Raw genomic sequence first — 23,484 nt, 5'->3', positions numbered from 1 at the left:
GTTTGGAATTAAGAGATACAAACTCTTACATAAAATAGATAAGCCACAAAGATATATTATATAGCAAGGGAGTTATAGCCACTGTTTTGTAATAACTTTTAATGGAATATAGTCTGCAAAAATACTGAATCACTATGCAATATACCTGAAAGTATTTCTTGCCTGGAAAATTCCATGGAGAGAGGAGCCTGGTGGGCTTCAGCTCATGGGGTCACAAAGAGTCAGGCATGACTGAGCTCACACACACACACACAACACAATAAAAAATTATTACAAATCAATTACACTTCAGTAAAAATAAGCAAACCAATAGCTTTACACACAAGAAATATAAACCATGTCCAAGACGCTACATATTCAAGGATCATAAAATTAAATGCTTACCCTGGACAAGCAGGTTTCTAAAGGTGAGGACTGTGGTGAACAGGAGATTATGCCCGTAAAGTGGGAGCCATGGCCCCTCTCTTAAATCCACTTTTGTCATGTAATAAGGGAAGTTCAAAGTGGTTAGATACTGCAGGGCTTTTTCTTCAGTCCAGTTCAGTTCAGTTCGGTTGCTCAGTCGTGTCCAACTTTCCACGACCCCATGAATCACAGCACGCCAGGCCTCCCTGTCCATCACCAACTCCCGGAGTTCACTCAAACACAAGTCCACAGAATCACTGATGCCATCCAGCCATCTCATTCTCGGTCGTCCCCATCTCCTCCCGCCCCCAAACTTTCCCAGCATCAGAGTCTTTTCCAGTGAGTTAACTCGTCGCATGAGGTGGCCAAAGTATTGCAGTTTCAGCTTTAGCATCAGTCCTTCCAATGAACACCCAGGATTGATCTCCTTTAGAATGGACTGGCTGGATCTTCTTGCAGTCCAAGGGACTCTCAAGAGTCTTCTCCAACACCACAGTTCAAAAGCATCAATTCTTCGACGATCAGCTTTCTTCACAGTCCAACTCTCACATCCATACATGACCATGGGAAAAACCATAGCCTTGACTAGACGGACCTTGGTTGGCAAAGTAATGTCTCTGCTTTTTAACATGCTATCTAGGTTGGTCATAACTTTCCTTCCAAGGAGTAAGCATCTTTTAATTTCATGGCTGCAATCAGCATCTGCAGTGATTTTGGAGCCCCAAAAAATAAAGTCTGACACTGTTTCCACTGTTTTTCCATCTATTTCCCATGAAGTGATGGGACCAGATGCCATGATCTTTGTTTTCTGAATGTTGAGCTTCAAGCCAACCTTTTCACTCTCCTCTTTCACTTTCATCAAGAGGCTTTTGAGTTCCTCTTCACTTTCTGCCATAAGGGTAGTGTCATCTGCATATCTGAGGTTATTGATATTTCTCCCGGCAATCTTGATTCCAGCTTGTGCTTCTTCCAGCCCAGCATTCCTCATGATGTACTCTGCATAGAAATTCAATAAGCAAGGTGACAATATACAACCTTGACGTACTCCGTTTCCTATTTGGAACCAGTCTGTTGTTCCATGTACAGTTCTGACTTTTGTTTCCTGACCTGCATACAGGTTTCTCAAGAGGCAGGTCAGGTGGTCTGGGATTCCCATCTCTTTCAGAATGTTCCACAGTTTATTGTGATCCACACAGTCAAAGACTTTGGCATAGTCAATGAAGCAGAAATAGATATTTTTCTGGAACTCTCTTGCTTTCCCCATGATCCAGCGGATGTTGGCAATTTGATCTCTGGTGCCTCTGCCTTTTCTAAAACCTGCTTGAACATCTGGGAGTTCACGGTTCACATATTGCTGAAGCCTGGCTTGGAGAATTTTGAGCATGACTTTACTAGCGTGTGAGATGAGTGCAATTGTGCAGTAGTTTGAGCATTCTTTGGCATTGCCTTTCTTTGGGATTGGGATGAAGACTGACCTTTTCCAGTCCTGTGGCCACTGCTGAGTTTTCCAAATTTGCTGACATATTGAGTGCAGTACTTTCACAGCATCATCTTTCAAGACTTGAAATAGCTCAACTGGAATTCCATCACCTCCACTAGCTTTGTTCGTAGTGATGCTTTCTAAGGCCCACTTGACTTCACATTCCAAGATGTCTGGCTCTAGGTCAGTGATCACATTATCGTGACTATCCTGGTTGTAAAGATCTTTTTTGTACAGTTCTTCTGTGCATTCTTGCCACCTCTTCTTAATATCTTCTGCTTCTGTTAGGTCCATACCATTTCTGTCCTTTATCGAGCCCATCTTTGCATGAAATGTTCCCTTGGAATCTTAATTTTCTTGAAGAGATCTCTTGTTTTTCCTATTCTGTTGTTTTCCTCTATTTCTTTGCATTGATCACTGAGGAAGGCTTTCTTATCTCTCCTTGCTATTCTTTGGAACTCTGCATTCAGATGCTTACATCTTTCCTTTTCTCCTTTGCTTTTTCTTAAGAAGCCAGAAATCTGAACACATATGTGAAAATTTGTGGTGCTTGAATATTAGCAACTGCTGTAGACTGTATTATGACCCCTTTCAAATTTAGTTTGAAGCCCTGGTTCCCCGTTTCATCTGTATTTGGAGATAGGACTTTTAGGAGATATTAAGGCTAAATTATATTGTACAAATCAATATCTAATCAATTCAAAAAAATTGGTGGCCATAAAAGAAGAGGAATAAGAAGGATCTCTCTGTCTCCACATGCAAGCACCAAAGAAAGGCCAAGAGAGGACCCAGGGAGAAGGCACCTCTCTGCAAGCTAGGAAGAGCATCTCCAATAGAAACTGAATCAACTGGCATCTTGGACTTGGACTGCCTGCCCTCCAGAACCGTGAGAATTTCTGATGTTTAAATCAGTTAATAGTATTATGTTGAAGAAAGTAAGAAAAACCTTAGGCCATTCAGGTATGACCTAAACCAAATCTCTTATACTATACAATGGAGGTGACAAATAGATTCAAGGAATTATATCTGCTAGACAGAATGCCTAAAGAACTATGGATGGAGGTTTGTAACATTGGAGGCAGTGACCAAAATCATTCCAAAGAAAAAGAAATTCAAGACTTCAGAGTGGTTGTCTGAGAAGTCTTTTACAAATATTAATAGCTGAGGAATTAAACAAGTGAAAAGCAAGAGAGAAAGGAAAAGACATATCGAACTGAGTGAAGGGTTCCAGAGAAGAGCAAGGAGAGACGAAAAAGCTTTCTCAAGTGAACAAGGCAAAGAAATAGACAAAAACAATAGAAAGGGAAAAACTAGACAGCTTCAAGAAAATTAGAGATATCAAAGGAAAATTTCATGCAAGGATGGGCAAGATAAAACACATAAACAGTAAAGATCTAACAGACACAGAAGAGATTAAAAAGTGGTAGCAAGAATAAACAGAAGAACTATACAAAAAAGGTTTCAGTCACCCAGATAAGCATGATGGTGTGGTCACTCACTAGAGTCAGACATTCTGGATTGTCAAGTCAAGTGGGCCTTAGGAAGAATTGCTATGAACAAAGCTAGTGGAGGTAATGAAATTCCAGCTGAGCTATTTAAAACCCTGAAAGATGATGCAGTGAAAGTGCTGCACTCAATATGTTAGCAAGTTTGGAAAACTAAGCAGTGGCCACAGGACTGGAAAAGTTCAGTTTTTATTCCAATCCCAAAGAAAGGCAATGCCAAAGAATGTTCAAACTTTCACATGCTAGCAAGTTTATGCTCAAAATTATTCAAGTGAAGCTTCAGCACTATGTGAACTGAGAATTTCCAGATAAACAAACTGGGTTCCAAAGAGGAAGATGAACCAGAGATCAAATTGCCAACATTCACTGGATCATGGAAAAGGCAATAGAATTGCAGAAAAATAACTACTTCTGCTTCATTGACAACTCTAAAGTCTTTGACTCTGCAAATCACAACAAACTGTGGAAAATTCTTAAAGAGTTGGGAGTACCAGAGCACCTTACCTGCCCCCTGAGAAATTTGTATGTACATCAAAAAGCAATATTTAGAACCAGGCATGAAACAGCTGGCTGATTCAAAATTGGGAAAGAAATACCACAACACTGTATGCTGTCACCCTGCTTGTTTAACTTCTATGCATAGTACATCATGTAAAATGCTGGACTGGATGAAGCACAGGCTGGAATCAAGATTTCTGGGAGAAAGACCAACAACCTCAGATATGTAGATGATACCATTTTAATGGCAGAATGTGAAGAACTAAAAAGCCTCTTGATGACAGTGAAAGAGGAAACTAAAAAAACTGACTTGAAAATCAACATTCAGAAACAAAAAAATAGATTGTGACATCTGGTCACATCACTTCATTCATGACAGAAAGAAGGGGAAACAGTGGAAGCAGAGTCAAATTTTATTTTCTTGGGCTCCAAAGTCACTGCAGACAGTGACTGCAGCCTTGAAATTGAAAAACGCTTGCTCCTTGGAAGGAAAGCTATGACAAACCTAGACAGTGTTTCAAAAAACAGAGACATCACTTTGCCAAAATGTCCATATAGGCAGAGCTATGGTTTTTCCAGTAGTCGTGTACAGATGTCAGAGTTGGATCGTAAGGAAAGCTGAGCACCAAAGAATTGCTGCTTTAGATTTATGGTGCTAGACAAGACTCAAGACAGTCCCTTGGACTGAAAGAAGATCAAGTCAGTCAATCCTAAAGGAAATCAACACTGAATATTCATTGGAAGGACTGATGCTAAAGCTGATGCTCCATTATTTCAGCCACCTGATGGAAATAACCAACTCACTGGAAAAGATCCTGGTTCTGGGAAGGATTGCAGGCAAAAAAAGAAGATGGAAGCAGAGGATGGGGTGTTAAATAGCATCATCAACTGGATGGACATGAATTTTAGGAAACTCCAGGAGATAGTGGATGACAGAGGAGCCTGATCTGCTTCATCCATGGGGTTGCAAAGAATTGGACATGATAAAGCAACTGAACAGCAACAAAAAGTACTATGTTATGGCAGCCCAAGCAGACTAAGATAGTAACTTACTTAAAAATTTGTCTAAATTTCTGTGTGTGGATCAATCAAAATAATTTTGGGGTGGTATCTATCTGAGGTCAGAGAGAAGAACACCGAGTAACAACTTTGGGAGGGTTCCTTGACTGCATAACATTAAGAATCTGCTCAGCCGTGTCCGACTCTGCAAACCCTGTCTGCCCATGGAATTCTCCAGGCAAGAATACTGGAGTGGTTTGCCATTCCCTTCTCCAGGGGAAGTACTTGACTCAGGAATTGAATCTGACTCAGGACAGATTCTTTACCGCCTAAGCTACCAGGAAAGTCCATGAAGAATGCTAGTCTTGTGGTTAAGATAACCTACTTGTATACTAATTTTTATACTTTATATAAAATAGCTAGTCATTTAAACTTGATATGCCTCATCTCTTTATCCTTAAACCAAGAGATTAGTAATAACAGCATCTCTAGGTATAATATTGAATATCATATATTTATCTCAAAGACTTCTCTACACTACACTAAACCATACCTTTTTCTTGGGCACAGAAGGAGACATTTCCTAACCTTTCTTGTAATATCTGGTTGAGTTCTGGTCAATGGAACATGGAAAATGAGGTGTGAAGGATGTGTACCCCTTCAGACTGGGATAATCAGAATCTTTCCCCAACTTCACAAAAAAATCCTGTACTTTTTTTCCTTTCAGCATGAAGCAAATTATTAGGGAGAACTTGGAAGACACACAGAAAAAGATTGGAGAGCAAAAGATTGGGAAAAACCTGAGTTCCTGAACCAGAAAAACAGCCTGCCAATCAAAAACAGCGTTATAGGGTTTGATGTGAAAAAGAAATAGATTCTATTATGTTGAGCCCTGAAGGGCAGTGTCAAAGAATGTACAAACCATTGCACAGTTGCACTCATTTCACATGCTAGCAAGTCATGCTCAAAATTCTCCAAGCTCGGCTTCAGCAGTTCATGAACCAAGACCTTCCAGATGTACAAGTTGGATTTAGAAAAGGCAGAGGAACCAGAGATTAAATTACCAATATCCATTGGATCATAAAAAAGGCAAGAGAATTCCAGAAAAAACATCTACTTCTGCTTTATTGACTATGCTAAAGTCTTCAACTGTGTGGATCACAATAAGCTGTGGAAAATTCTTAAAGAGATTGGAACACCAAACCACTTTATCTGACTCCTGTGAAACCTGTAGGCAGGTCAAGAAGCAACAGTTAAAACCAGACATGGGACAATGGGCTGGTTCAAAAATGGGAAAGGAGTATATTAGGGCTGTATATTGTCACCCTGCTTATTTAACTTAAATGCAGAGTACATCATGCAAAATTCTGGGCTGGATGAAGCACAAGCTGGAATCAAGATTGCCTGGAGAAATATCAATAACCTCAGATATGCAGATGACTCCACCCTTATGGCAGAAAGCAAAGAAGAACTGAAGAGCCTCTCGATGAAGGTGAAAGAGCTGGCTTGAAAATCAACATTCAAAAAAGAAGATCATTGCATTTGGTCCCATCACTTCATAGCAAATAGATGGGAAACAATGACACACATCATTTTCTTGGGCTCCAAAATCACTGCAGATGGTAACGGTAGCCATGAAATTAAAAGATGCTTGCTCCTTGGAAGAAAACCTATGACCAACCTAGACATATTAAAAAGTAGGGACATTACTTTGCTGACAAAGGTCTGTCTATTCAAAGCTATGATTTTTCCAGTAGTCATGTATGGTTGTGAGTCAGACCCTAAAGAAGGCCGAGTGCCGAAGAATTGATGCTTTTGAACTGCGGTGTTGGAGAAGATTCTTGAAAGTCCCTTGAACTGCAAGGATATCAAAAAAGTCCATCCTAAAGGAAATCAGTCCTGAATATTCATTAGAATGACTGATGCTGAAGCTGAAACTCCAAAACTTTGGCCACCTGATGCGAAGAACTAACTCATTGGAAAAGACTCTGATGCTGGGAAAGATTGAAGGCAGGAGGAGAAGGGGATAACAGAGGATGAGATGGTTGGATGGCATCACCAACTCAATTGACATGAGTTTGAGTAAGCTCCAGGAGTTGGTGATGGACAGGGAAGCCTGGCAAGCTACAGTCCATGGGGTCGCAAAGAGTTGGACACGACTGAGCCACTGAACAACAACAAATAGCGGGTAGGAATATCCTAACTAGTACACTATGTCTTCTGCATCCCGTTCAGTTCTGCTCACATGTCTCAGGAGATAATAAGCTTTTTCATAAAATGTTTACTTATTAATTATATTTATGTGATTGCCCTAAAGCAATTTACAGTTTTATTACAAATTAATTTTAAAAGTCATAAAATCTGAATCTATTCAACCACTTTTGGATTTTTTTGTTGAATGCGTCTTCCAAATGTTGTAGCATCTAACACTTATTTGATGAAAATTGAAGGAAATATGAATGCTATCTTTGCACATTAGGAGACACAATATTTATAAAATGTTTATGACATATATGTGTATATTGACATATCATAATTTACTATGTATAACAGATATATTGTATTATATTCCATTAATTTATATTATACTATATAGATTATTTTCTTACAATATTAAGAAAAAAAATGCTCTGTTGTAAGCTCAATGTATTTAACACACCCTAGACTTAAATGAAAAGTTAGATTAATCATCAGCCTTCAGAGAATACCACTACAAAGTGTTATTTTATTGTTTCCTCTATACTTAGTCTTTGAATTTTGGAAATTATTAGCCCCCAAAGGCTTGAAGCTCAACATTCAGAAAATGAAGATCATGGCATCTGGTCCCATCACTTCATGGGAAATAGATGGGGAAACAGTGGAAACAGTGTCAGACTTTATTTTGGGGGGCTCCAAAATCACTGCGGATGCTGATTGCAGCCAGGAAATTAAAAGATGCTTACTCCTTGGAAGGAAAGTTATGACCAGCCTAGATAGCATATAAAAAAGCAGAGACATTACTTTGCCAACCAAGGTCCATCTAGTCAAGGCTATGGTTTTTCCCGTGGTCATGTATGGATGTGAGAGTTGGACTGTGAAGAAAGCTGATCACCGAAGAATTGATGCTTTTGAACTGTGGTGTTGGAGAAGACTCTTGAGAGTCCCTTGGACTGCAAGGAGATCCAACCAGTCCATTCTGAAGGAGATCAATCCTGGGTGTTCATTGGAAGGACTGATGCTAAAGCTGAAACTCCAATACTTTGGCCACCTCATGAGACGAGTTGACTCACTGGAAAAGACTCTGATGCTGGGAAAGGTTGGGGGCGGGAGGAGAAGGGGACGACGGAGAATGAGATGGCTGGATGGCATCACCGACTCAATGGACATGAGTTTGAGTGAACTCCGGGAGTTGTTGATGGACAAGGAGGCCTGGCGTGCTGTGGTTCATGGGGTCGCAAAGAGTCGGACACGACTGAGCGACTGAACTGAACTGAACTGAAGAATCATTCTTTGATAAAGTGCATTAGCCAATGACATCATGACTTTAAAACTATATTTTTTTCAAAGGAGTTCCACATGCTATTGCAGTTAATCATGAAAAGTTAATCCCTAGATTTTTATTTTATAAAATTCCTGGAGAAAACTTAAAATATCTGTTTTGACAAAGTTTTTTGACAAAGCTAAACTGCAAAAATATGGTTTGAAGACCGAATCTAAACCTTTTGAGAGATGTTAATCTGTCATAAAACTTAACTTCCCATAATATAACTGAAAATCTCCCTAGTTTGAGAAAATATCTAAATTGTATATAAAACTGAAGTTTTGTGGGAGAAGATTCAAGATGATGGTTAAAAAAACCCTTAATTCACTTCCTCCCATGGACACAGAAAATCACATCCGGTTCACACAGATCCATAATCAGGAAGGATTACAAGGTACAGTCATTTTCTCATTACTAGTAGTGAAAATCTAGTGGGAGCCATTTTTGTGATCACAGGCTACCTTGCTAATGCCAGTACTAATAGACACCATTTTGGAAATTGCCATCTAATATATTAGTGACACTCGGCATGCCCCGTTGCAAGTCTCTCAGCTCCAGGAGGCATTCTGATAGACCCCTGCCTCTTTAACAGATGATTCAAGCTTAGTAAGTGGGAGGGGAGAACAAGATGACGGAGGAGTAGGTGGACTTGGAGTACATCTCCCTCCACCGATACATCAGGAATACGCCTTCAGACACAGAAGTGCACGCAGAACACCAGCTGAGAGCTGACAGGAGGACCTGACCAGTGGAAAGAATACATCGAACCACACAAAACTGGGTCGGACGAAGGAACTAGGGGGAAAAGCAGGGTGTTAGCAGGACTGGACCTGCCCTCGGCAGGCAGGGGAACTGAGGCAGGGGTCCCATCCCCCATCGGGGCAACTGTCTGAGTCAGAGGAGAAACGTTTAAGGCGGAGAGGGAAACAGCTGACCTGTGGCCGCCTACACGGAATGAGAACCAGACAGTCCTTGCCGCAGCCAGACACACCCCGGACAGGGATGCAGGTCCCCTAGAAGGTGCGGCGGCTGAGAGCTGGAGTTCAGGGGATTGTGGAGCAATCCCAGGGTGAGGGCTGCTGTTGACTGTGGAGAGATGGATCAGGGGGATGTGAGGAAGGAGATTGTGATGGGAAACGCCTGTGGAGGAAAGCCAGGCAGCCATGGAAGCAAGGCGATACTGCTGAGTCACGCGTAGGGGCTGGAGCCATCACCGTAGCCTCTCTCTCCCCACAGCCAGCATCGGGAGCTGAACAATAGAGAGGCTGGCCCATCAAACGCCTGATGCACTGAACTACAGAGCAGGACCCCAGCCGGGGGGCCCCTCTATGTGCCTGATGTGCTAAACAGAGAAGGACCCCAGGCGAGGGAGCCTTTTAAGTGCCTGAATGGGCAGAGCTATGGAGAAAACTAGACAAAGAGCCTTCTGATAGCCAGGTACAAAGGGTTCGAAGAAAGCTTCTGGTAGGGCCATAACTCCTGCAGCAGAGACAGTCCGTGTCCCTGCACACTTGGCACCGCCAGGGTCCCCGCGACCCTAGCAGCTGCACACCTTCATGCTCAGCCCTCACTGGGGCAGAGCTGCCACAGGCAAAGAGTCTTGCATCTGTGCATGCAGAGTCGCTTCAGTCGTGTCCAACTCTTCATGATCCTGTGTGCCGTGGCCTGCCAGGATTCTCTATCAGGGAGTTCTCCAGGCAAGAACACTGGAGTGTATTGACCAATACTGGTTGCCGTACCTTTCTAGAGCACTGTATTTCCTGCTGCCCTAGTCTCCAGCTCCCCCGAGTACCTGGTATTGCCAGAACCCCTGTGACCCAAGCAGCTGCACCACCTCCACACCTGGCCCTCACTGGGTCAGACCCAAGTCCTCCAGGGCAGCCGCAGGAGCAACCCCAGTGGACGACCCACATAAATAAATAAAATTATAGGTGGAAATAAAACTGCAGTTGAAACCCAGGGATAGTGTAGCTAAGGAAGAAGACCCAAAACCTTCCCAGCAGCTGTACAAGCTGCAGATTAAATCCACATGATCAACTGGGCAGACTCTGAGTCTATGGAATATCTAAAAGGAAATTGAGAGCCCCCATGAAAGAAAACGCACTAGTTCTGATAGCTGCGGACATTGGACTCAAAAGCACACGGGAGTAGGACCAGATTAGAATCTGGGCTGCCCCCACAGCAGGTCCAGAGACCAGCACAGTGCTGGAAGGCATCCTATGCAGGTGAGGTGGACGGTGACTCCCAACGAGGGAGGACTGACAGCAGTGACTCAAGAAAAACATTTATTATTCTTACGTTTTGACTTGTTCTGTACATTCTTTTGGGTTTTTTTTCTTTTGTTTTCCTCCCCCCCTGCAATGTCATAGTTGTTGATTTTATTGGCATTATATAAAGGACATGTGTATATAAATGTATACATATATATATATATAAACTATATAGAGAACTCAAACAACTCAAAAACAAACAAACAAAAAACCTGATTTAAAAATGAGCAGAGGATCTGAAAAAATTTTTTCCAAAGAGACATACAGATTGCCATCAACACATTAAAATATATTTAAAACCACTAATTATCAGGGAAATACAAATCAAAACCACAAGGAGATATCAGATCACACATGCTCAGTTCAGTTCAGTTCAGTTGCTCAGTGGTGTCTGACTCTGCAACCCCATGGACTGCATCACACCAGGCCTCCCAGTTCATCACCAACTCCCAGACTTTACCCAAACTCATGTCCATTGAGTTGGTGACGCCATCCAACCATCTCATCCTCTATCATCCCCTTCTCCCCCAACCTTCAGTTTTCCCAGCATCAGGGTCTTTTCAAATGAGTCATTTCTTTGCATCAGGTGGCCAAAGTACTGGAGTTTCAGCTTCAGCATCAGTCCTTCCAATGAACACCCAGGGCTGATTTCCTTTAGGATGGACTGATTGGGTCTCCTTGCAGTCCAAGGGACTCTCAAGAGTCTTCTCCAACACCACAGTTCAAAAGCATCAATTCTTCAGCGCTCAGCTTTCTTTACAGTCCAATTCTCACATACATACGTGACAACTGGAAAGCCATAACTTTGACTAGATGGACCTTGCTGGCAAAGTAATGTCTCTACTTTTTAATATGCTGTCTATGTTGGTCATAGCTTTTCTTCCAAGCAGCAAGCTTCTTTTAATTTCATGACTGCAGTCCCCATCTGCAGTGATTTCGGAGTTCCCCCTCGCCTCAAAAATAAAGTCTGTCACTGTCTCCATTGTTTCCCATCTATTTGCCATAAAATGATGGGACCAGATGCCATGATCTTAGTTTTCTGAATGTTGAGCTTTAAACCAATGTTTTCACTCTCCTCTCTCACTTGCATCAAGAGGTTCTTTAGCTCTTCATTGCTTTCTGACATAAGGAAAGGCAGCTCAGGTGGTCTGGTATTCCCATCTCTTTCAGAATTTTCCACAGTTTGTTGTGATCCACATAGTCAAAGGCTTTGCATAGTCAATAAAGTAGAAGTAGATGTTTTTATGGAAATCTCTCACTTTTTTGATGATCCAACGGATGTTGGCCATTTGATCTCTTGTTCCTCTGCCTTTTCTAATTCCAGCTTGAACATCTGGAAGTTCACAGTTCACGTATTGCTAAAGCCTGGCTTGGAGAATTTTGAGCATGAATTTACTAGCATGTGAGATGAGTGCAGTTATGCAGTAGTTTGAGCATTCTTTGGCATTGCCTTTCTTAGGGACTGGAATGAAAACTGACCTTTTCCAACCCTGTGGCCACTGTCGAGTTTTCCAAATTTGCTGACATATTGAGTGCAGCACTTTCACAGCATCATCTTTTAGGATTTGAAATAGCTCAACTGGAATTCCATCACCTCCACTAGCTTTGTTTGTAGTGCTGCTTCCTAAGGCCCACTTGACTTCACATTCCAAGATATCTGGCTCTAGGTGAGTGATCACACCATTGTGACTATTTGGGTCATGAAGATCTTTTTTGTATAGTTCTTCTGTGTATTCTTGCCACCTCTTCTTAATATCCTCTGCTTCTGTTAGGTCCCTACCATTTCTGTCCTTTATTGTGCCATCTTTGCATGAAATGTTCCCTTAGTATCTCTCATTTTCTTGAGGAGATCTCTAGTCTTTCCCATTCCATTGTTTTCCTCTATTTCTTTGCACTGGTCAATGAGGAAGGCTTTCTTTTCTCTCCTTGCTATTCTTTTGGAACTCTGCATTGAAATGGGTATATCTTTCCTTTCCTCCTTTGCTTTTCACTTCTCTTCTTTTCACAGCTATTTGCAAGCCTCCTCAGACAGCCATTTTGCTTTTTTGAATTTCTTTTTCTTGGCGATGGTCTTGGTCCCTGTCTCCTGTACAATGTTATGAACCTCCACCCATTGCTCATCAGGCACTCTGTTTATCAGATCTAGTCCCTTAAATCTATTTCTTTTATAGTATAAATCTATACTGGAAGTTAACATGATCTAATAAATATAGCCTTCAAGGAGCTGTCTCTATTATAATAGAGAAAAGGGACTTTAAACAAATGCATAATGAATTATCAGGAGTGTTCTGATAGAAAATATTACAGAGTCAAGTGGAAATGGAGAAGAATCCTCTTCTTGGAGAAGATTTTAGGTTGACTATGAAGATTAGTTCACCTATTTATTGGTAGTTGGGGATGAATGGGAAGATGGTGATTCAGACCGAGACGTCCATATGAGCAAAATGTACAAGACCCTCGCACTATTGTGCAGGTGTAGTGAGAAGCCGCCAGTCACGTCCTCACTGGGAGGAAAGGAAGGGTGGGAGACAAGGCTGGAGATGGAAACAGCATCCCATTACAAAAACTCTTATAAGTAGTGTGATTACAATTTACTTATCAAATGCAGAGAAGATGGGAGTCTGTGATATGACAGTTTCTGGCTTGAACAGCTGTGTAGATAATTCTATCATTCACTAAAAGTGTGCATAAAAATGTAGCTTCACCTTTATACAGTAATAAGGCTAAAATTTTTTTTGTCAGATCAAATTTATGCCATTCCTTTTGCAAATGAGAACACTGAACCCTGAGATTTTAACTGCTATTACAAATACCTCCATCACACTTAATGGCAGATGAAGAGCTAGAATGTAATCATTCAGACTCCCAGGTTACAGCCTTTCTAAAACAAATGTATAGGAAAATAAAAAACAATGACATTTGATGGGAGACAATCTGGACCTTGACGGATAAATAAAATTAAAGTTGGTATGGTATGTATGTTTTAGTCACTAAGTCGTGTCTGACTGTTGTGACACTATGGACCATAGCCCACCAGGCTCCACTGACCATGGGATTCTCCAGGCAAGAATACTGGAGTGGGTCATGCTTTCCTTCTCCAGGGGGTCTTCCTGACCCAGGAATCAAACCCAGGTTTCCTGCATTGCAGACAGATTCTTTAGGGGAGATTAATAAGAGTTTCAAGAGAAAGGAGTTCATAAAAAAAGGTTTGGGACTTTAGGGGATATTCACTCAGGAGTAACATTAACATCAACAAGTAGTAACAAAAATATATTAATTGACCCAGATCATAGAGAACTATCATGCCAGACAAAAGAGATTATTCAACAAATATTTAATGTGCGCCAATAATGTGTCAGATACTAATCACTGAGAATACCTCAGAAACAAAATGAATTTTTTCCTCATGAAGTTTTCAAAGTAGAGAGAGGAAACAAGAATAAAGGTATAACTGTATGTCAGATATGCTATTAAGAAATGAAAGCAACAGTCAGAGGATAATATGTGCTAAGAGTATCTAGTTCACACAGGCTGGTCACAGAAAGCCTGACGTAACCAAGTCCAAGCCTGGTCTGCTCACTGCACAACAGGCCAATAATCAAGAGACCAGGTGTGAGACAAGAAGAGCAACTTTATTCAGAAAGTCAGGCGCCCAAGAAGATGGCTAACTGGAGTCCTAGAGTACCGCTTTGCTGGGGTCTGGATGCTAGTTTATTTTACAGAATAGTGAGGAGGGTGAGGTGAGGAAGTCAAGTATAAAGGCCATAAGTCTCGCGAAATATCTCCTGGTTTGGCCAGCCTCAGGGAGGGGATGTGTTAATTTCTCCTGCCATCGTTCACAGGGTCAAGGTGACTCCCTGTGATAGGAACAAAGACATTTTCATTTCACATTCAGGTCTTCCCCAAGGCAGACCATTGTGTCTGCTTACAGTTACCAACAGAATCCTTTTAGTGATTATATTAATGAAAGAAATGGAAAGCAGAGGTTAAAGAAACCAGGCCAACATGGAGTCAGATTTTGTTCTTCCCTTGACACTGAGGGTAATAAGCGACCGAGGAGAGCCGACATCTGAAGAAAGAGCATCCCAGATGGAAAGCATGCTGCAAGGCCCTGGGGCAGGACCGTACCTGATGTGGCAGGAGCGGCTCTCGGAGGCAACTGTGGTTAGAGCAAAACAAACCGAAGGGTCTTGTCCAGAAGAAGTGGTTAGAGATGCAGTGGGATGAGATGATGTATGACCCTGCAGGCCACCATGAATGTCTTAGCTTTTACCTTGAGAGATAAGGAAGGCATTAGAATATTTTGAGCAAACAATGTTCTGCTGTACATTTTAACAACATTCCCCCGGCTACTGTGCCAACTTACAGACTGTAAATGGGCAAGGGGTGGAGTAAGAAAACTAATCAATAGGCTATTGCAGTAATCCTGCAAGAGCATTGGTGCTCGGGACCAAGATGGTTTTAGCAGAAGTGGTGAGAAATGGTTGTACTCTGGATACATGTATACTGTTGTTTAGTTGCTCTGTCATGTCCAACTCTTGTGACTCCATGGACTGTAGCCTGCCAGACTCCTCTGTCCATGAGATTGTTCGGGGAAGATTGAACTAGCGTCTCCGTGTCTTCTGCAATGAAGGATATGCAGGAGATGAGGTTTGATCCCTGGGTTGGGAAGATCCCCTGGAAGAGGGCATGGCAACCTACTCGGTTTGCCTGGAAAATCACATGGACAGAGGAGCCTGGTGGGCTTCAGTCCATGGGGTCGCAGAGTCAGCCACAAGTGAAGCGACTGAGCACATGTGCATGCATATGTGTGTATGTGTGTGCACGTGTGTGTGTGCACGTGTGTGTGTGTGTGACTCTCAGTGAGAAGGACTGAGAAGAACTCACATGCACTTAAATAGTAGACAGGAGCAGCTTTAACAGCAGGAATTGGGCCCATGGTCGAGGTACATGGTAAATGGTAAGGAGTAGCAGCCTCCCTTTTTCTCCTTCCCACCCTGGGCCACAGGAAGGACTGGTAGAGGGACAGCTATCCAAAGACAGTGAATACATATATGTACGTGTGTGTGTGCATTGGGTCTACAAAAATATTCCTTTGATATTTAAGTAAAACATACATCTTTCATTTTCACCAAGAACTTTATTGAATCCTGTGATCAGTGTTTCATTCCAATACCATCTGCTATTTTCCAGGAAACTTCATAATTCCATCTTCCCCAAACTTTTTACCTCTTTGAACAAAGAACGGTCGCAGGTGATTTTTACAGTCTTCCAGGAAATTGATATTTTTTTCCATTATGGGAATTTTGTAAAGACCAAAATAAATGGAATACTAAGGTGAAATCTCTAATGAATACAGGCAATGAATCAGAACTTCCCAACCAAACTGCAACAGTTTCTGCCTGGTCATTACAGACACATGCCGTCTTATGTTCTCCTGATGGAAGGTTGTGCGTTTTCTGTTGACTAATTCCGGATGATTTTCATCAGATGCTTTTTTCAGTTGGTCTAATTGGGAGCAGTACTTATGGGAATTAAACTTTTTGTTTTCAAGAAGGAGCTCATAGATAGAGGACTCCTCTCCAGTCCCACCATATACACAGCACCTGCTTTGGATGCAGACCAGACCTTTGTGTGGTTGGTGGTGGTTCATTTCACTTATCCCATGATCTCTTCCATTCTACATTATTGTCCATTACCACTGTTCATTGCCCACCACAATCTGTTTTTAAAACAGGACATTTCTGCTATGTTTAAGTAAGGAATCTCATGTGGAAATATGGTCAAGAAGGTTTTCTTCACTTAGGTAGAATTCAAACATCAAAGCGATTAACATAGCCAAGCTGGTGCAGATTTTCAATGCTTGATTCTCAATTAACGTCTTGATTTGATCTCGATCAACTTCAGCTTGTCTACCCAATCATGGATGATTGTCCATCGAGAAATCTTCAATGTGAAACTTCGCAAACCACTTTTGACACATTCGATCAGTCACAGCAGTTTCTATATACACTAGACAAATATTTGAGTGTGTGTTTCAGTTGTGCTTTTACTTTTCTTGAAATAATAAAGCATAATATGCTGAAAATGTTATGTTTTTTCCTTCCACCTTCAATATTAAAATGGCTATACAAAAATTCACCGAATTTGACGTTTCTTTTTTTAAATGCACACTAATATGACAGCGGTCACATTACAACCTAACGACATATTTCAAATGAAGTTAAAAACAAGCACTACTAGAATCAGCTTACAGAAAAAACAAACCTACCTTTTGGCCAACCCAAGATATATATGTATATGTATGGTATAACACTATATATGTGATATCATATCAAAACAAAGACCCGAACTTCCCTAGTGGCTCAGTGGTAAAGAAGCCGCCTGTCACTGCAGGAGACAAAAGTTTGAACCCTGATCCAGGGGGATCCCACGTGCTACAGAGCAACTAAGCCCATGCACCACAACTTTTGAACTTGCGTTCTGGAGCCTGGGAGCCGCAATTACTAAAGCCCATGCAACCTAGAGCGCATGCTCTGAAACAAGAGCCACCACAGCAGTGAGAAGCCTCTATACCCTTCCACTGCAACCAGAAAATGGTAGACTGCAAAAACTACCATCTTTCATAGTTTGCATGTATAAGAAAAATTTAATCCTTGGGTCATTTAATTCTCAGCTTTTCCGTTTATATTCTAGGGAAAAAGTATATTTCGCTGGTCATTTTAAACATATAATACATATGAATTACGGAAAAGCAAATTTTTCTTAAATCTCTCTGAAGGACTTAGGTAATTTCTATGTATGCATTTTGGATAAATTGCCTTAAGAAGTCTCATGAAGGAAAAGAAACCTGAATGCCAAGTCTTCATTAATTTTTTGTAGTTTATTTTCTCATTTTAAATACCTATTTCCATATCTAATTTTGTGAAGGTGACTGCAGCCACGAAATTAAAAGTCGCTTGCTGCTTATAAGGAAAGGTAAGACAAAACTAGACAGTGTATTAAAAAGCAGACATGACTTTGCTGACAAAGGTCTGTATAGTCAAAGCTATGACTTTTCCAGTAGTCACACACAGCAGATATGAGAGTTAAACCATAAAGAAGGCGGAACACCAAAGAATTGATGCTTTCAAATTGTGGTGTTGGAGAAGACTCTTGAGAGTCCCTCCCTTGGATTGCAAGGAGCTCAAAACAGTCAATCTTAAAGGAAATCAATCCTGAATATTCATTGGAAGGACTGCTGTGAAAGCTGAAGCTCCAATACTTTGGCCATCTGATAGGAAGAGCCACCTCACTGGAAAGATCCTGAAGCTGGGAAAGGAGAAGAGGGTGGCAGAGGATGAAATGGTTAGGTGGCATCACCAAATCAATGGACATGAATCTGAGGAAACTTCAGGAGATAGTGGAGGACAGGAACCGCGTGCTGCAGTCCATGGGCCACAAAGTCTCAGACCCAACTTAGTGACTGAACAGCAACAACAAAATGTCTTCTAAAAGAATGAGCCAAAGCCTATACCTAGTTCCCCTAAAATGTGCCCCTTTCCAGGCCCTGGTGTTTGCAAAAAGAAAACATCCAAGAAATTCAGGGGAGCTAGTGTGAAAGAGGGGCTTCCCTGATGACTCAGAGGTAAAAACTCTGCAGGAGAGGCAAGTTCAGTCCCTGAGTTGGCACGATCCCCTGGAGGAGGACATGACAACCCGCTGCAGTATCGTTGGCTGAAACGTCTTATGGTCAGAGGAGCCTATGGGCTACAGTACAGAAGGCCACAAAGAGGCAGATGTGACTGAGCGCCTGAGCACACACAGGCGGTGTCTAGGAGGGGACACAGAGAATATGAGACTCACGAGGGGGAAGCAAGGCAGGACAACCAGGCTGCACCCGGACCAGGTGGTCGTCTGATGAGGGAGCACTGCCTGGAAGGGACTCTCACTCCAGAGAGGAAGGCTGGTAAAGTTTTTGTCGATGGATTCTTTGGCAGACCCAGATCTAGATGATTTAATCTCTCTATTACGATTCCTCAAGGGTAAGGAGGTGGAATCTAGAAATAAATTTTAAAATAAAATATCTGGCCTAGAAAGCAAAAGGAAAATAAAGGTAAAGGAAGTGTTCTGTTCCAAAAGCCTACATAAATCTTCTATGTGAAAAAAAAAAAAAAGGTGGGGGGAGCCTCATATAAATTCAACAGTCAAAAGCCTGGGTGAGCTTTTTTAAATGTTAATAAAAATACTTATATAGCTCTTACCATGTACCAGATACTCTTTACATATACATTAATTCATTTAATCATCCTAATAATTCTTTGAAATGGATAAGACTGTTATCTCCATTTTACTAATGAGAAAACTGAGGTAAAAAGAAATTATGTAACCAGTCCAAGGCCACACAGCTAGGAAGTGGCTGAGCCAGGATTAAAACCAGGCAACTTGCCTGACTCCAAAGTTTATTTAATTCTCTACCCTATGGCAAAAGATACCACGTGTACAAAAGGGACAGGAAGACATAGTAAAAACATAAGCTTTGGAAAAATTAAAAAAATAAAAAGGCATAGCTTCCTCTCTTTCTCCGAGAAAGGTGGAGTAGACAGACGTAAGATGTAAATAATTTATAAATAATTATGTAATAATTTGTAAATAATTATTTAATAATTATATAAATATTTTACATCAATGAAGATGTAGATAATTTGTAAATAATTATGCAATAATTTGTAGATAATTTGTAAATAATGTATATCAATGAAGATGTAAATAATTTGTTAATAATTTGTAGGTAATTATGCAATGATTATGTAAATAATTTACATCAATGAAGATGTAAATAATTATGTAATAATTTGTAAATAATTATGTAAAAATTGGTGAATAATTATGTAATAGTTATGTGAATCGTTTACATCAATGAAGATGTAAATAACTTGAAGTGGTTAAGAGGATATGACCTAAGATGAGGCAAGGGCCTCTCCCAGTGAAGAAAAGTAGGAGGATAGATAGACACTGATGGATAGGAAAGAAACTAGCTAGTTTTATAATTTCAAAAATCCAACTTGGGAAAAGGAGTTGACAAGAAAATAGATTTTTTTAAAATTGTACCTTCAAGTATCGCATATTTTAGGTATCCTGAGCTTTAAACCAATATTTTTTTAGTTCTTTGGATCAAATATATTTCAACTGGGCATCTCCCAGGCACTGCCAAAGTGCTTATTTCACTCAGGATTTGTGTTTTCAACCATTTGAAGCTTTTTTCTCTTATGACTGCTTTTTGACTACTCAAAAGGGTTCAGCTAGGGATGAGTTATGTGTGCTTCACACTAAATTGTTTCCTTAAAATATGACATATATAGTCTGCCCCTTCAGTCTGGAGAAATAGCCTCCAGGTTTTCAGATGTTTTTATCTGTGTGGTAAATCAGGTACCTCTGAGAGTCAACAGTGGTTTATTACTATACTTTATCCATGGAACAAACATATTCATATTCATCTGAGCGACAGGAAAAGGAAGGCACGATAACCTACCTGTGTTGCTTTCCTCTCATGCGGCATAATGCATTCAACTGACCATAATCAATGTTCCTAGATTTCTGCAAGTCTGTAAAATTAAAAAAAAAATCAATTAAAAATGTGAGTAATTTTCTGTAACCTTATTAACCAAATTTGCAAATAGAGTTTAATTGCAAACATTCATCATAGTAAAGGAATTCAGTGACTATGAAAATGAGGTATTACCAGTCTTTATTTGATACACAAGCAGAATTGCATAGGGTGATTAAAAAGAGGAAAGAATTTAATGTTTTTCATGTATGTCAGATTTAGTCTGGCATATTTCATGTGTTTAATTCCAGTAAATGGAATGTTTATATCAAGTCACTTCTCTGGAAGGGAAGCGTTTCAGAATCTTTATCCAATGCCTTTTGAATGTGAAGTGGTTCCAGAACTACAGACATGAAAATTCAAAGAAGAGTTTTCTTGAGGTCTCCCTCTCCCTCTTTATCACCCTGTCTCTGAAATGGTCATTTTTGTTCATTCCTATACAGGGCCCCATCATTGGCTAGCTCCTCATCAGAGCTCTACAGATCATCTTCCAGGGTCGGGGTTCAGTTTGCAATTCCTTCTGAAGTTCAAGTGTAAGCAAATCACACACACTCCCTTGCAAGCAGAAAGATAGTAATCATAGCCGAGAAGCAAACTAATCGTCCTTCCCCTTCAGTGCCAGAAAGAACTGACATCTTTCAAAGGAGATGAAAAGGAAGAGAGAATATTGACGACAACCATCATTACGAAGATGGGCACTCACAGAACAGGTCCTCTCCGTTCCCTGGGAGAGTGCATGGGTTGGAAGTGTTGTAGAACGGAAAGCAGGACTAAAAGCTGAGGCACACACTACTCCTTCCCTTAGCGAACACAGGTGCTCAGAGAATCAGTGGCCTAAAGCATTTCTAACCCTTTGTCAAAATGTATGCACTGACCGCATCTCAACAAATGTATCCGCTTTAATGCCAGATTACTGAATCATAAAATTTCAAAAATGTTTTAAGCCTTTTGTGATCTAAAAATGAATCAACAACAGATAACCACTTTCTAAATACAAAATTGAGATTAGTAAAATTTAAACAAAAAGCTGGCTGCTACCTACCACATAAATCATCACCATTTAATAAACTTGAAAATTCTAATTACATTTTTAGGTATCTTCTTACTTAAATTCCTCAGTTAAAACTTAAGGAAAAATTAACTAGTTGCATTTTAGCATTATATGGAATGATTATTTTAAATGAATTAAGTTACAATTAAATTATATCAAAAATACTTTTAGTATAGTAATATTTCTATTACAGCATATTATATAAAATTTTATAGTAGTTTTATATACATGGGTTAAAAAAAGACTTAACACTAAGTATGGATTTAGTCCATCTCCTAACTGACTTTAAAAGCAGGGTCAGAGATCGCCCCGGGGACTGGTGTGGACATAAAAGGCAGATGGTGCCATAGAGATTTGGGAAAAGGACAAGGTTTGAGAAATTCTGACTTTGAAAGGGGCTTTGAAAAAGTAAATATATTCATCTTTCAGGTAAAGCAAAAATATAAAATCCATAGCACAGGTATTATCAGACTGTGAATTGCCAGTAAAGAATAGGAAAATTGAAAGTTCACCTTGCCTGAGGAAAGCTGGAGCATCTGAAGGTACAAGTTTGCACAGGGCTTGGCACAGCCAAGTGAACTCAAAAATCTAGAATAGGCTAGATAGTACTTGCAGCCTAGAAGGATACTTTCAGTTCAGTTCAATTCAGTTCAGTCGCTCAGTCGTGTCCGACTCTCCGCGACCCCATGAATCACAGCACGCCAGGCCTCCCTGTCCATCACCAAATCCTGGAGTTCACTCAAACTCATGTCCACAGAGTCGGTGATGCCATCCAGACATCTCATTCTCTGTCGTCCCCGTCTCCTCTCGCCCCCAACCTTTCCCAGCACGATTCACCAAAACATGTCTCCACTGATCCTCATTTCCAAGAGGTTTTGGTCACAAAGGTTTTACATAAAAGCCACTGAACCATATATTGATGTTTTAGTCACTAAGTCGTGTCCAACAGTTGTGACACTATGGACCATAGCCTGCCAGGCTCCTCTGTCCATGGGATTCTCCAGGTAAGAATACTGGAGTGAGTTGCTATTTCCTTCCCAGGGATCTTCCCGACCCAGGAATCAAACCCAGGTCTCCTGCATTGCAGGCAGATTCTTTTCTGACTGAACTATGAGGGAAACCTCATTTCCAAGAGGTATTTGTCACAAAGGTTTTACATAAAGGCCACTGAACAATATAGTAGATCTTGTCTTTCATGCAGTTTCATTAAAAAGGAAAAAAGCACAAGACTTTACCATGAAATTAATTATAAAGTTGAGCATTTCTGGTGATGAAATTTAATAGAAGGATAAGGCTTAAACAGTATAAAGAGGACTAAGCTTATATTATTCCCCAGTCTTTCTTCTCTTCATGAATATGTCTTATCTGGGCTTTAAGCAAAGGTAGAAGAGGCATAACCCTATATTGGGGATAAAAATAAAGGATTTTGAGAAGAGTAAGTTTGAAAAGAGATTAGTGGCTGATATAAATGAATGGTTATAAAGAATTTTAAGCTTGAAATTCATGGTGAAATTTAAAACAATTATCTTTATTTATATCTTTACTGTGGAGAAGAAAATGGTAAAACATTCCAGTATTCTTGCCTGGGACTGGGCTGCAGTCCCTGGGGTTACAGACTCAGATACAACTTAACAACTGAGGATATCTTTAATTATATAAAAGGTTCACTGTATATGATTAGATTTCGGTCTTGACCATCTGGTGATGTCCATGTGTAGAGTCTTCTCTTATGTTAAAGTAGGGAAAACCACTAGACCATTCAGATATGACTTAAATCAAATCCTTTATGATTAAACAGTGGAAGTAAGAAATAGATTTAAGGGACTAGATCTGATAGATAGAGTGCCTGATGAACTCTGGACGGAGGTTCGTGACATTGTACAGGAGACAGGGATCAAGACCAACCCCATGGAAAAGAAATGCAAAAAAGCAAAATGGCTGTCTGAGGAGGCCTTACAAATAGCTGTGACAAGAAGAGAAGCGAAAAGCAAAGGAGAAAAGGAAAGATATAAGCATCTGAATGCAGAGTTCCAACGAATAGCAAGGAGAGATAAGAAAGCCTTCCTCAGTGATCAATGCAAAGAAATAGAGGAAAACAACAGAATAGGAAAAACAAGAGATCTCTTCAAGAAAATTAGAGATATCAAGGGAACATTTCATGCAAAGATGG

At 40.5% G+C, this 23,484-nt stretch overlaps 1 protein-coding gene across 1 annotated transcript in view; it reads right to left on the bottom strand.

Annotated features, from left to right (window-relative positions):
* The window catches only part of CNBD1 (cyclic nucleotide binding domain containing 1), a 500,682-nt gene that overhangs the window by 453,524 nt on the left and 23,674 nt on the right, over window positions 1-23,484 (bottom strand). Inside the window, exon 2 of the mRNA XM_088844600.1 lies at window positions 20,189-20,261. Within this exon, the coding sequence (XP_088700726.1) occupies window positions 20,189-20,261 (73 nt within the window). The remainder of the gene's footprint in view (window positions 1-20,188; window positions 20,262-23,484) is intronic.

Source organism: Moschus berezovskii, chromosome 16, assembly GCF_049115385.1.
Source record: "Moschus berezovskii isolate FMDL1 chromosome 16, NW_MosBer_1.0, whole genome shotgun sequence".
Taxonomy (NCBI): domain Eukaryota; kingdom Metazoa; phylum Chordata; class Mammalia; order Artiodactyla; family Moschidae; genus Moschus; species Moschus berezovskii.
The sequence above is the reverse complement of the archived record's forward strand: the minus strand, read 5'-3'. Positions and strand labels throughout refer to the sequence as shown.